The sequence below is a fragment of the Anopheles merus genome, chromosome X (genome assembly GCF_017562075.2).
Source record: "Anopheles merus strain MAF chromosome X, AmerM5.1, whole genome shotgun sequence".
NCBI classification, from domain to species: domain Eukaryota; kingdom Metazoa; phylum Arthropoda; class Insecta; order Diptera; family Culicidae; genus Anopheles; species Anopheles merus.
The window spans coordinates 17,033,916-17,049,820 of NC_054081.1; the positions used below are offsets into that span (position 1 = coordinate 17,033,916).

A 15,905-nucleotide genomic window follows, 5' to 3' on the forward strand; every position below is an offset into this window, starting at 1 on the left:
CAAGTCGCAAAGCTTAAGATCCGCAACTGTCAAACTAGATCCACAAACCGCACGATTGAAACTTTGTTTTGTTCATGTATTTCACCATTTGTGCATATATTATGACAAAGACGTTCTCAAATGTGTTGTTTTACTTTCTGTTTGGATGCGGCATTGTTGAATTATTCGTAATTTATCTAAATTATGATAATTACAAGGCAGTATCCTTGGAATGCCACATAACAGAGTTGATGATTAATGAAATTAAACGTTCTTCAGTTGGCTATCAAAATAACGGAGTTATGTTACATTTCATCGTGAATATTGTTCTTGATGCCTGGTTATCATCGCCCCAAGTGACAATGTATGAAGTTTAGGTAAAATTTAATCTTGAAAGGTTCAGTATAATCAACTATACGACGATCAAGGTCAAAAATACGATTGAACGTTTTCGGCAATGATTCTAATTCACTGAGTTTATGTTTCTATTTCTTTTTATTCACTCAGTATATAGTTTTAAAATTGTTTTGCGGGCCGCACGAGCCTCATACCTGGCATGAGTGCGTCTCAAGTCCGGGAAATTCGGACGAACCGCGGGAAAAACTGACAATAAAATCAAATAATCTTTAAATTCCATACGCGCGTACAGTTTTTGGCTAGACGCGTCTGTTTATTGCAATACCTTACTAGCTCACCAACGAATACTGTTCGTTACCAGGGGGCTACGGGGAAGGGCTTGTCTCCCAATCCCGCCCAAGCACCCATTGCAGTTATCGTCTAACAGCTAACTTTTCTTCACGATGCATTTACAAGTCCGAGCATTTATGCTCTTATAGCACCGTCCGCGTTTCTCGCTGCTCTTCTCTCGCTAGCTTTCCTCACGATACTATCGTTTTGTTGCCCTCCTCACCCGCCTCCTCGGACAGGATCGTGATCAGTGTGTTTTCCTCCAGGGTCGTGTCCGTTTGGCCCGTTTCCGGACGGCCGCTACTGGCCGTGCTGCTCAGTATGCTGCTGTCGGGTGCGGGTGGGCCGCGTGGGGCCGGTTTCGCAATCGCCAGCAGGGGCAGTGTGGAGGCGTCCGGCGCAGTCGCATTTGGGTGGTTCGTACCCGCCAGGTTACCGGTGGTGGCGGTCGGATCAGCGAGACGCACCCCACCACCCGGCTGACCGTTCTTGGCGCGGTGCGGCTGCCGATCGGTGGACCGGCGAAAACACTCGATGCTGTAGATGACTAGGAAGGTGGTGGCCAGCAGACAGCCGGCGCTGTTTAGCAGCGTCGAGACAAGCATCACGTAGTACCAGATGCTGTGCACTTCATTGCAGTTGAAGTCGCTGGAAAAGGAAGCGGATGTGCCCAAAGAGCACGGTTAGCACGTTTGCCGAACGCCACGTTTACACACGCTCCCTACCGATACTCGAGCCGTATGATGCTGTCGTCGTTGTACGCGCCTCCAGCGGGCAGCGGTTCGTCAAGTGATGGGTCGGTCGCGTTCGCGCTCATCGGCAGCACGCTCGTTCGGGTCGTCGGGCGCGTATCGATCGTACACACGCACGAGGACGAGTTGACGTTGAACGTAAACTGGGGCTCGCAGCGCAATCCATCCGCGGACAGGTTGGTAGCGTGGATCAGCGCGTACATGAACGCTAGCGCGGTGAAGAAGATGGTCAGCAGCAGCATGATCAGCGCGTTCACGCGCAGAAAGTGAAAACAGTTTTCCCGCCACGGCGACTGTGGCTGGTGCAGCCGGGCCACGTTCTGGGCGGGCGTTCCCTTGTCCGTGCCGGGGCGGGCCCGCTTGAACTGAAACAGCACCAGAAACAGCACGCCACAGACGATGAGCTGAGGAGGGGAAAAGGGGGGATGAAGATGAGAAAATCATTCCGAAAGTCCTTCGCGCTCACACACGCTCTCGCTACTCACGATCAAACCCGACCAGTACGGATTGTCCTTGGTGCTGGTGGACGGTGACCACACCATGATGTTCAGCCCGATCACGTTCAGCACGATGCCGATCAGTATCTGCAGCACCATGAGCGTGCGGCACAGGCGCAGGTGGCGCAGGTTCAGCGAGTTGCCGGGCGGGTACCGCACCGGGACGGTTTTGTTCACCACCAGCATGCGGCTGTGCCGGAGGCTGCTCCGGGTCGGCTTGTGGCGCCCGATCAGTGTGCTGGCATTTTTGGCGAAGTTTTGCGGCACCGTCGTCGTCATGTAGACGGCCTGGGGAAAAAAGGGAATAATAAAAATGAGAGATCAATTGAGCCAGACAGGAATGGCGCGAGGAGGGCGGGATAGGTTGTTTTTTACCCTCCGACTGGATATCTGGTATGATTTTCATTTAATTTTAAACTTAAATAAATTTTTATTGAACGATGGTTGCTACTTATTTATTTAATGTATCTTTAGGAAATTTTATTCACAGAAAGGTCACATGATGAACTTATTTTTCAAAAAAATCCTAAATATTTTACAGCAATTATCCGCAGTACGCGATACTCGATTTACGCGAATTCGCAGTACGCGATTCCTCTAAATTTGACAGCTACATGTGTTTTTTTTAAATATTTGAATATTTTGAAATATTTTATGCTCTTTTTGAATTCGACTTATATTCAAAAAGCATATTCCATCGAGTTTGTGTAAAAGATACCTGTTTTACAATAAAAACAAATAATTCAAAACTCTGCGTCGATATTTTTCGACCCTTGTATAAGCTCTTTTTCCATAGGAAACCGCTATACGCGAAAACTCGAGATACGCTATTGCGCTCAGTCCCTTTCGATAGCGTATATCGGATAATGACTGTAATTTTATTTTTTCTTTTGATACCCCTCATCGTTACGACCGGCATACCCGGATATCCCATACATTTTGTATGGGAAGTGAAACTTTTTAAGTTTAAAACTTCAATGAAAATGAACACACAAATACAAATGAAAAATAAATCAAAAATAAATTAACGAAAAATTAACCATAAAATATAAATATTTTATTAATAATTACCTAAAACAGGCATGGAAAAAGGTATTTTCATTTTATTTTCTATAAAACAGAAGTAAACTCTTTTATTCAATAGGAGAGTTGTAAAACTTAAACAAATACTTAAAATAGTAAATGAAACTTTGAAATTCCCACTTTTATATTCGTTTATATTCAAACCTATGTTCCCAATTTGAAATTTTAATGTTCAATACAACAGAAACTATTGAAGTTTTAGTTTTTTTTCAATACAACGGAAACTGTAGATCAAAATCAAGCCATCCAAAACCCGAGCAATTCTCTTTCTCCGTCGTTTTAAGAAGACGCTGACTCCACCTCTGAGCCCGGGGCTTATTATTGATGGGACGACTGTCCCATGGTCGCCGTCGGTCAAATATCCGGAACTTGCGATGGACTATAAGATGATCTTCAGGGGACATGTAGAACCCATCTTAGAAAGTGGACATCTTCTTTTGAAATGCCTCTACCCACTGATCTATTGTAGGTCTCGTTTGTCGCAATCAAATATGTTGGCAGTTTATAAACATATAATCCTACTAGTTGCACACATATGCAGCCCCAGTATGGAGAACATGTTCGAAAACTCACCTCTGTAGGCTACAAAACAAGCTTAACCAAATATTACACATGATAACTGACCAATGTTGTTAATTGTCGACGTTCATCTAACCAACGTTCATCGATTCTTTATAAATCAAAATGTACTGAGCTGATCATGAAAATAACGTCCTACCCGTCGAAATAAAGAAAGTCTTAGTACGACAGGTCGTTTATTTCCTCCCATACAAATATGAACGTAAACAGTAATACCAGAACGTTCATCAAAAGAACGTCCAACCCGTGGAAATGAAAATCGTCCTAATACGCTTGGTCGTTAATTTCCTTCAATACAAATATGAACAAGAACCGTACTACCAGGATGTTCATGAAAAGAAAGTCCTACTCGTCGAAATAAAGAGCGTCTTAGTACGCTAGGTCGTTCATCTCTTTCAATACAAATATGAACGTGAACCGTAGTATCAGGACGTTCATGAAAAGAACGTCCTACCAATCGTAATAAAGATAATCCTGGTGTGCCTAATAATTTTCAAGATGTAATACACTAATTACGCTCTTCTTGCAAAATCAAACAATTTATTACATTTTCTTCAACTGAAATGAACGAAAGCATCACGATTCACGTTCTGTTAATCTTAACACTAGGTTTATGGAACCCGTCAAATTTGACGGAATTTAAACTTTGAATTGAAATACTTAAAATACCTTTTGTGTAATCTTGATTTTTACTTGTCGTAAATTCATCATAACATACTATGAGTTTGTAGTTTAAGTATCATTTTCATAACTTTCATAGATTTTCAAATACATACAGCCTGTTGCCAAGTTACGCGGTTCTCGACTTACGCGGATTCGGAGATACGCGGTTTTCCAAATTTGACAGATCAAATGTCAAATCAGTACAATAAGCTTCAAAAATTATCCAATGCAGTATAAACAGCATACGACTTACGCTGATATTCGAGTTACGGCAAATTCTTCGGGAACAGGATGTATGTAGTATACCTATCTCTAAGGAACCCGTCAAATTGACGGGTGGGTTGATTACATATAGTTAATTTAGTTAGTTTGTAGCACTTTTCAATAATAGTAAATTATGGAATGAAACAGAACCATGAACCAATTGTAAAAAATCTTTATAAATGAATATAATAAAGTAGCTTCAAACGGATGGGTTCAAGTCCAGAATGGATCGTCCCCCGGTTGCAAGGGTTGACTATCCGGCTACATGATAATGAATTAAGTCTCGAAACACTGTATAGGCCGGCATGTCCGCGTAGGACGTTACGCCAAATAGAAGAAGCTTCATACGGAATTGCTGATCAACTTACTCCTCCTGCTGATCGAAACTCCCGCGGACATCCCGCGGATCGAAACTTTCTTTTAAAATATGACATCGAAAAGATATCGGTTCATGTGTTCGGTGAAAAATTAACGACTATTACAATAAATGAGCATTTTGCAGACATTTGTTTATAGAAACCAAAACATGTTAAACGATTGATAATTTTAATAAAATTGTGTTTTTTCATGATTTTAACCAATTTAAATATGTATTTTTATCCACCCCTAAAATTGACGAGTGTTCTTAGAGATAGGTATATAAGACACGCCCATAAACCTAGTGTTAATTAAAGAACTAGTACGTACATGTTCATTAAAATGAACCGAATTGCCCAAGCCTACTAGATACTTTCACTCAGTCAACCAGTAAAATGGTGTCGTCTTACAGGAGTATAGAAATTCATGCGAAAACACTATAAAAGTACCCATTTTCGATGAAGATCTAGTTCACATGAAGTACGGAAAAATAAAAAAAGTCAAATGAATGGACCAGAAAAATATAATCGTGTCAAATGACGTTTTTTTGCGTGATTGTCGAATGGAAGCGTGAATCTAGAATGAAATGCTTCAAAAAGTATCGTTTTGTAAAATTTTGTGTCGACGATTATTACCGTTCGCAACACTGTAACTGCTCAAGCCGCTTCACAAGGAATGCAGATTTATACACCATTACTGGCGTCTTTCCGTTCAAAGAAGAGGTACTAAAACAGTCGGGAAAAACAGTAGAATCGCTGATCGGGCTTCAATTTTCTTCTAATAAAAAGCCTCGTCCAGGTGTGAGTAATTAAGGGTAAGCTAGAATAGATTACATATTAAGTTAATTAGGAAAAAAATCCTTCATCTACAGATTCAGACGCCCTACCATTTTAATGAGTAGAACATATTAATGCTTAGAAAGCAATTGCAAATCATTTCGTAAAACTTTTAGTTGGTCATTTTGTAAAAAAAAACCCCGAAAAATATACAAATAATTGTATGTATATAAATGTATATACACCGTATGTATACCGTATGTATATAAATGAGATAAATAATGACTTCTCATACACCCGGGTACGACGGTCGTAGAGATGAAGGTGTAAATTTGGTCACTGAGAGGACGGTTTGAATTTGTTTACGAAGAGTTTACGATGGCAGAGAAAAAGAAAACAAAAAATAACGGCCTTCATTGGGAAGGTGCCAACACGAGCGTCACAACTATTTAGGACTGACGCGTTGACATTTGCCTTTGACCGCAAAGCGCAAATTTTGGTTCGATCAAAGGCGTTCGTGGTGATTGTTTTCCCCCCGCGTTGCTTTCTTTACTGATTTTTTCGCCCAACACAGCCAAGCATCCCGACTGGCGGCACGTAAACGCAATGCCCGAGCCACGGTAACACGATCGCAGTAATGTGAAGGTTCACGCCGGGAGCATTTTTTTGTGCTGTTTCTCAAATTGCAAACATTTGTTTTTCGGAATGTTACTCGAAACTACCTCCAGCTCGAAGCGTTCCAGCCACCGATAAGAACGCTCAAATGTGCAGGCAAAAAAGCACGAAGTGAGCAACGAACAAACAGCAAAAACAAAACAAAGAACAAAAAAGAACGACAAGTTTTACCCACCGTTTGTCGCCGCATGTTCAAAAACTGCCAACCATCAATACGCAGTGACTCACGGTTACATGTGTACATTCCAGCGCACACCACACACAAGTCGGCCAAGTCAGCAGAGTGAGAACTAATATGAGATCATTCCCGTGCGTCTCGCGAGGGGATAAGGTGGGGTGGGTGGCTTAAGCTTGGAATTCGAGCGAATAGTTCTCTCCTGCACACGAGGCCCGAAAAGGGGGGGGGGGGGGGGTAAAGGTCCGCTTAAGGGTAAATGCAGCCACCTGCACACATACGCACACACATATACATGCTCCAACATATCTCTCACCCCCTCTAACCCCCTCTACCCCCACACACTTGCATACATACATTTTTCACGGTTGAGTACCACCGCGCGCGCGCGCACCCGTTCATCAGACGCGAGCTAACAAAACAAACACACCAAACAACGGCTGAAAGCGGAACCGATCGTAACAATAAGCCCTTCATCCACCTCCCCGCTCCACCCACCAACCATTGAGCCAAGGGCGGTTGGGTTTGTTTCGTACGACATCCGTTTCCGTTTTTTGCCGTTTCCAGTGTCGCTCCGCGGAAAAGCGACAGGGCCAGAAACATCCCACAATAGTCTATTGTGTGAAAAGCGCGCCCGTGTGTGTGCGAGGCTTTGTTGCTTTGTGGCCAGTGCGCGTGGTCCGATGTTCGAATCTCGCACGGGGACTGTAATGTCCCGCGTTGCTAATTCAACCAACATGGTTCACGCGGAAGTTTCCACTTTGGGCCGGGTGGCGTCATCCACCTCATGCCCTCCGAATTAAAAAAATAAGTGCCATACAGAGGAGCCTCTCATTACGGGTCCGGTGAACCAGTAGTTGGCATAAAAAGCAACTCTAAAAGGCCCACAAATACTCCTGTAAACGAACAAATCTAACGAGCAACAATGTTTGCGTTATTGATACATGTTTTTTTTTTTTGAAAGGCTCAATATTGTTCGCACGAAAAGAGAATTGAAAAAAGTGCACCATAAACAAGGGGGGTTATTCTGTTTGTTTACTGCTCGCTCATAAAGGCAAGATTTTTTACGTTTAGAAACAATCTGTAGCGGATGTCAGTCGAAAAAGTGTCATAGCAGGCATAGGTATTCTTGTTTTTTTTTTTCGAAATTTTCCTGATTAAAAACATTACACAACAGGCAGGAAGGATGTGGTGGTTGTGGAGGTTGCTTTTAATTGATAAGATTATAATTAATCAATGGCAAAAGGGTTGTTTACCTACCAATTTGTAAGCAACAAATATTAATTGTTTTTAGTTTTTTGGTCAATTTTTCCTTTCTCTTTCACCCACAGCAGCACATGGTGCATTCGATTGACGATAATTATCGTAATCTAGCGTGAGCAACGACCCTCCTGATCAATGATTTAAAACTTTTGGAATTTTACAATAAAATATAAATTTTAGTGGTCACCAATTTGATTCACACACATTTTTGTGTGCTTCTGGTATACAGGGTGGCATCGCAGAAGTGATACACCTATTCGAGTACCCCTTTTTGTGTTTTCTGTCACTGTGTGTCAATCTCATGAGCATATTTTGACAGCTTTATTTGTTTACTATTTATCGTAAAAAACGTACACTTAGTGCTCACTTCAGTTTTCTCATATATTATAGTGGATTCATGTCGAGAACAAATAAAAATCTCGCATTTGCATGGATTGACAAACAAACAGATTAAACAGAAACTGTCTCATCTCAATTTAAGTCGATTATTCATCTATAGGACCATCAATCGATACGAGGAGACAGGCATGATTGTTCCAAAGAAGAAACCGGGCAAAAAACAACATTTGCATTTGGACGGATTCAAGACACGGTTGTTAAAGATATGGGTGAAATGCCGGATGAAGTTGTGCGTGCGGCCTGCAACGATTTCTAAAAGCGCCTACGGTCGGTTATCAAGTTTAAAGGTGCAAGATTTGAAATAAATTGAGTGAAATGCAAGTTTAGTACCAATAGAAGCTATTTAAATCGATTTCTAAGAGAAATCAAACCTGGTGTCAATTTTATTACAAAAACAAAGTGTATCACTTCTACGATGCCACCCTGTAGGCGAACGTCAGAACTTCGTATTCTTTTCGTATTTTATGAGCCTTATTTTTTTACCTCATGCTCAAGTGGTTCCTTTTTATGAATTTGAATCATCAACTTAAACTATCAGTGAGATCAATTGTTTCCGTAGTTTCTAAACTTATTTCTTTTGGTAATGCTCTTTATAGGCTACACTCCTTGTTTTTGTAGTAATATCTTTGTGGATACCTATGCACCTGTCCATCTTTGTATGTAAACGAATGTTATGTCTCAGGAGTAACCGAAAAGGTACTATCCGTGTATAACGACCCCCTTAATCTGATTTTGGCCATTTTCGACCCACGAGGGGTTCGTTATACAAGCTAAAATACGGTATTAACGAAATTTCTTTGGACCTAGAATCAAATCTACATTTTTTCGTTCAAAAAAACCAATTCTTGAATAAGTATTCAACTGGTATCTTATACTAGTGATGTCAAACTCATTGGATCTCGCGGGCCAAAAGGCTACTTAAAATAGCGACCTAGTTTTTATATGATATTATATTATTCATTCATTTCATTTTCATTCAATCTAAGAAATGTATTTCTAAATGACGTTTCAAGTAGATTATCTTCATTTGTTTATAGACCTCTGGTTATATTTGGTCGGTTTATTCGTGACAGAATAGTTAATGTTATGTTGATATTGATGAGATTAAAATTATCAATATTATTGAGCTAACATTGATTGTGAACAGCATTTACGTACGTTAGAAACACCCTTCCTGCCAAACTCCATAGAAATCCCCTTTTATTATGGCATCTACAATCAGAGCTTTAAGCTCACCTGCAGTCTAGTCCACGCGCCTGTCTTGTCGGTGCTGCCTCATGAAAAGGTTTAAATCGTTTTTTGCGTTTTTTTTATTCCCGTTGGTTTTTTCACGATTTTGTTCATTTTTCAAAGTCATTTCTTACAGAAATTGCTCTTTTGGTCACCAAGTACCCTGATTGATTGCTTAAAATTGAAGGAAAAAGTAATTTTCCAAAAACAACACATAGTATGTGTCAGTTAATGCCGTACATTTACGATGTTTGATGAGTTTGAAGCTAAAATGACTTGTTTCTTAAAAAAATTGTTCAACAAATATTTTGGTTAATTATTATTAAAATGGATTATTATGAGATGACACGATTTTTTTATTAAGATTGTAATCGTTTTAATAAAAAAAAACAATGTGCCTATAATTTAATGCCCGATTTCAGCAAAATATGCGCGGAAGCGGAAATGCAAAATAAATGTTGGCTTTAGCGGGGTCGCGGGCCACACCGAAAGACTTCCCGGGCCATATTTGGCAGGCCAACAGTTTGAAATCTCTGCCTTATACCTTCAGTGGTGGATTACTCAAGATATGTGCCAAATTTTAATAAATTCCTGAACAATTTTTTAACCTCGTATGTCGTCTTCCCACATCGATGAGACTTCTCACAATCAGACCAGTATATTTTAACTCTTAATCTTAATCTTAGGTCATTTAATAGGCATGCAAAGTACAAATGTAGCATTTTGACAACGCTGATGACTTGTAATGAAAACTCTTAATTATAGGTAAACGGTAATTATAATTATAAAGGTAATTATAGGTAAACTCAAATTATAGCCCGATAATGATCAGCCAATATTGGCAAGCTATGTTGCCATTTGTTAAGGAAAAGATATCAAACATCTGATTGTTAGTAGCAGCATAGCTAACGATTGTCTACATTAATCAAGTGAAGAGCGTGATATTCGTGGTTTCTGAACTGTCCAGAAAACCTCAAATCAGAAAATGGATGAAAATATTAGGAATCCGACTTTAGGGTGCCGCTGCTATTATAACAACTACTAAAACATCTAACTATCTAACCAAAGAAGCCTCTAACGTACTGCACTCTTCGTCAATCGAACAACTAAAGCCCGCATTATAGCTCCATTGAAATTGAACGTGAATTTTGTTTTGCTATATTTCTTTAAATAGTAATCAAAATAGAAAGGATATTGCTGGAAATTATTTTTCGTGGAGAATTGAATATCCTTTCTTTTGGTGCACAGTAAGCCATATTTTGATTGGTATTTAATTAAATATAGCAGGAAACCCCAACATGTCACGTTCTAGCTCACTGAAACTGTAATCCAGGCTTGAGTCTGAATGTTGAAACCTTCTTCCTAAGCGGATCGAAATTAGCACATCCACTTTTCTTGTCTAATAATCTACAATCTATATCGGCTTCATTCAAATAACTGCCAAAGTTCTGGTAGTTTGAACGCCTTCGCGGTCTTTATGTTTGACATATCTGGTCTAATGCATGGGAAATAGTATTTAAAATGTAGTAAAATAAAAAATAAATTAAAGTCTACTGCTAAATTCTTGGTACGTCTAATACCATAGTCGAGTTTATTTAGAAATTCATTGAAAGCAGTGGTTTTCAATATTTTTGCAGTTTTCCCCCCATGTAAGGTGCATGTAGGATTTCATTCCCCACTCACAAGTTCACGAGCGGGGTGAGAGCGTGTCAAACCATGGTATTTAACGAAATTTTGTTGAAAAATTCCCCCAAAAAATTAAAATAAAATTCCCTGATTGAGGGGAATTCCCCTCTGGGATCTAAAGTATTCCCACAAACATAGCCGTGTGGTTGCTCAGAGTTGGTCTGTTGGCAACATAACATATCAATTCTCCTGCTACTGTTCTAAGACACTATGAACAGTTAAGTATTGACCGTAGTATGCAACTTTATATCTATATTAAACCTTTGTATAAATAAAACGAGTTCAAACTTCGAGACATATCTAACATTGATTATAGTATTTCAATCGATACGTTTAAAAACACCTTTTAGCTTTATAAATATTATACACTTGACCCCAATTAAGATCATTATAGATCGTTAGTTAAAGCATAGTGTTAAGATAGTTTATTTAAGTTGCTTACTCCCCTACGAAAGCGATAACTAAAAAAATTAAATATTGAAGGATATTGAAATTATACAAAAGCCAAAGATTTTTATCAAAGAAGCACGTTTACTACTGAACTACTTCTAACACGTTAGTTACAGTTTTTTTTTCTAATAAAAAAGATTGGCGCAACAGCTAACATCAGTTTTGACTGGTTGATATTACGGGTATTACATGCCTTTAAAATTACGATAAATACAAATGGGACACTATTCCAAGGAACTTGGAACCTAAGGTGGACATGGGTTGCACGGCGTTTGAATGGGCCTGGTAAAATAAATCTTAAAAGAGAAATATACACGTGACAGCACTGGTGCGTTCCATCACAAAGGCATTAGCGCTCACAATATTGGGTAATTTTCATGGCCCTTAAAGACAATATTGAACAAAAGGCCCTTAAAGACAAATTGAAAATGAAAATGTTTTTCATCCCTTTCGCAACGGTAGCGTGTTAGCCAGCGTGGCAGAAATACCATTACCATTTCAGTAGCAAAGTACAAATTTGTAGAAATAGGTAAAATAATGTTTTCCTTTTCTAGATTGTGGTTAACAAAAAATAATACAGGGTTTTCCAGGGGTTCTCATAGTTGTGGGACACTTCCTTGACTCTTTCGTGTTGGAAGTGAACTTCTAAAGCTGGAAATTGGACTCTATGGCATTCTTTTTGCTCACGCCGGAAATTCAGGAAATTCCTATAAGATTTGTCCAACAAGAGTGCTATAGAGTCCAAAAAAGAGTCAATGAAGTGTCCCACAGCTATCAGAAATCCTGGAAGACCCTGTAACGTTTTTTTTTGTAATATAGTTTTAAACCTGGAACTTGCCATACAAATAGCATTGAAAAGAATTTTTCGTCAGCACTTTAGTATGAAGGGAAGTTATCTTCTTCTTATTATTCTTCTTGTTTTTTACATACCTCAGACGGTCCGCCGGCAGCACCCGTGACCGGGTCGGGCAGTTTGATGGTGATGGTTTTGATCGTCGAGTTGGGCCGCGAGCAGCGGGGCGTACTGGTGGAGGGCGGTTCGGTTCCGCCATCACCGACCACGCTGCCAGGGGAGGCCGAGGGCGACCGCAGCGGGGCGGTCGAGGCGCCGCTGGACGCGGGCGAACCGGTGATCGGTGGTGTAACCCCGCCGACACCGTTGTCGAACGGCCGGAGCGGCGGAGTGACGGGCGAGCCGGAGCTCCCCGGCGGACAGCGCGGTTCGTCCAGTGTCAGGGCGATGCTGTTGGTGGTGGTGTTGGTGGTGTTGGTCGTGGCTGGTGCCGTGCTGAGACCGAAAAAGTCCGACTTGGCCGTACTGTGCACCGAGCGGCGGTCGGGAATATTCTCGTCGAACCGGAACTGTATGTCCGGAAACTGGATGGTCCGGCCGGTCAGGGAGGAGGAGGTGGACAGGTTGTCGTAGAAGCTGAGCGGCCGCTCGCCGGTGCCGGGCGGTGCCGGCGCACCGCCACCGGTCGGTGACGTACCGTGCGGCGTCGTCATTTCGCTCTGTTGGCCCTTCTTCCCGCAGCGACCGCAGCGCTTAATGGCGGCTGCTGCGGATGCTGGAAGCCGAACGAATCGGTCGACGAATAAAAAATGGCGCTTAACGCACCGTCCACAGGGTACAGGCACAGGTGTGCACGGTGTGTGTGCGCGCGCGCGTGTGTGTATGTATGTTTTTGTTTGATCGCTCGCTTACAGGTGACCTTCGATGGCTGCGGCGATGACCATCGCGCGCACGAGGAGATGATATTACCCTGTTTCAGCCGCGCACAACGTCCGGAAAGGTTGTTGCCTCAGCTTCGCAGCGCCGAACCATCTGCGTCATGGCGCACACACAGACGCACGCAGCGCTGGGCAGACACGTGGCTTTTGGATGCGATCTGCAACGGTTGATTGGGAGGAAGGCTTTTGTTTTCGCGGGGAGAGGAGGCAGGCTCGGCACGGTACCTGACGAGGGAGATACCGGTTTTTGTCCAGCATTTCTCGACGTGCTGCCTTTTTTGCCTTTTCGGCTTTGCTTTGGCGGCTGATCCTCGGCCGCACACTCTTCGGGGGCTGCCCCTTGTGTTTCTCGCTGCCACAAAATTCCACCAAACAAACGCACAGATAATTTGAATAATTATGCTTTAATGCAACACGGCCCTCGTCTTCCACCCTTCTCCGCTAATCGCTCGATCACACACACACACACACACACATAAACGCACTCTATCTCTCTTTCTCTCCCGTTCGTTATGCCGCTTCTTCGATCACTCTGCTGTTAGCCGACTTCAGCGAAGCGTCCACTACTTTCACTCATCAACGGCGGCCATTTCTCCACGCGGAGGCACGATGCCCGTCTTCACCTGTACCCCACTTCCAATGTACACACGCGCGCACCCACAACTCGTCCCCAAGGTTCCCGCTGTCGCTCTCTCACACACTCCGCAAACACTGTGTTGGGGTTTGATTGAAGTTTGGTGTTGTGGTTGTTTGGTCACTTTACTTCCACTTGGGCTGGCCAAGACAGAAGTTGTTGGCAGGAGGACCGTACAACAATTCGCTAAGGACGGACGGACACACCACCAGTGGTAAACGGCGGCATGCACGCGCGACGAGGGAAAACACCAGAATGCGTTGGATGGGCCGAGGAACTGTATGGCCGACGGAGCGACACAAAAAAGATGCCGTCCGCACGTACCGCGAGAGCCTACGGGTACGCGCAAACATGCTCGCGTCGGTTTGCTTTTCTGAGCGTTCGATCGTCGAGAGTGCGAAGGAGAGTGAGAGCGAGAGAAACGCGCGATCAAACTAGGGATGGGCATATCTTTTATTTTAAGTGATGGTGAAAGAACCAAGTCGTTCACCACAATTAACGTAAACGTAGTTGTTTCGTTCTTTTACACACGTTCTACACACATAGGGGAAGGATAGCCGATCTCGTAGTACAGTCGTAAACTCGTACGTAACAACATGCCCGTCATGGGTTCGAGCCCCAAATGGATCGTGCCGCCATACGTAGGAATGACTATCCAGCTACAGGGGGGTAATCAATAACCCTACCCGCAAATTTCCGTTAAATGCCTTCTAATCGCCTTGTAATCGCCGGCGAATTGAAGGCGATCAGCAGTGCATTTAGCAGTAATTAAATGCCTTTGAAATATGTCAATGAAAAATTTCGCTTTTAATTTGAAATTTGAAATTGCAACTGTCAAAAGAAAACCTTACAAGTGTCTTCAACACTGCACTGTTGTAGTGTTCCCAGATATGAGCGTGAGATTCGATAGCACGATTTACGTGTTATGTTCTCTTGCGTTAAGCTCTGAGCTATTTCACTTTATTAATGATGGTCTGCATTATTCGGTTGTTAAAGACCAACCCGTTGAAAGGTGTTAATATATCAAACTCATTTCGATAAATCTAATAAAATGAGAAATGAGATACATATTTCTCCCATCCTGATAATGAACGGTGAACAAAGTGTAATTATTATGTTTTTTTAAAAGGTATTATTTTAATTTCGCTTCACATAAATTTTGTTTAAAGTAATTATAGTAAGAAAAAATTAATTTAAAAAGAAATAAACGCAGAAAAAGATCATAAAAATCTGGATTTGAACACACGCTTTCTCGGTTCGGAACCAAAAGCGTTGTCACTGCTCTATTTGGCAGTTACATTGGCACAGGTGCAAATTCAGTATATAAACAAGCTAAGATGGCGGCAAGCTATCTGTTCTCCTTGAATCAAAAAGTTGAAAGATTTCGAAAAGAACCCGTTACAGCCTTGAAAGTTTCGGTTGAAATCTTAATTCGCCTTCTAAGGCGACTAAGGCCTTAAATGCCTTCTGAATGCCTTCAAAGCCGTTTAATGCTGGTAGGGAAGTCACTGAAAACCAAGCCCACAAGTGGGGTACAGGCAGGCCTTGATCGACAACGGTTGTTGGGCCAAAAGAAGAACAAGAAGAAGATAGTGGGAAAGATGGACGCTTATCAAAAATACAGTGACGGTCACCTAAAGTCGGACACCTCATATTTTCACCTATTATCTGACTTTGCAGAACCCTGGACAGTTTCCTGGACCATTTATCAGCCTTTTTGCACCCATCGGTGTGAACTCTCTTCAGCTCCTTGCAAAAAATCAGACTGATATATTTTAAAATCTCAGAACACCATGCATAAATGTGAGGATAGGTGTAAAATTTATGCAATTTATTGAAAGTCGGACAGACTTAATTTCACAGCCAAATTACCACGGAGCATGCCAATATTGACCAATATGGTTGTAAAATCACTTAAACTTAACTTAATTGCCTGAATGCCGTCGTTAATTATTTAGATAGAATAAATATTGCTTCCAATTAGTTGACTATTTTTGTTCCTGGCTTGATTACTGAGCATATTTG

At 41.8% G+C, this 15,905-nt stretch overlaps 1 protein-coding gene across 1 annotated transcript; it reads right to left on the reverse strand.

The window, feature by feature from the left end:
- Positions 1–467: 467 nt before the first annotated feature.
- LOC121594633 lies at positions 468–14,370 on the reverse strand. Its single transcript, XM_041918121.1, has 4 exons — positions 12,446–14,370; positions 1,904–2,203; positions 1,392–1,822; positions 468–1,314 (listed from the first exon to the last, which is right to left on the reverse strand). The coding sequence occupies exons 1-4, from the start codon at positions 13,019–13,021 to the stop codon at positions 858–860; spliced, it is 1,764 nt and encodes a 587-aa protein (XP_041774055.1). The 5' UTR covers positions 13,022–14,370; the 3' UTR covers positions 468–857.
- Between the last annotated feature and the right edge of the window lie 1,535 nt (positions 14,371–15,905).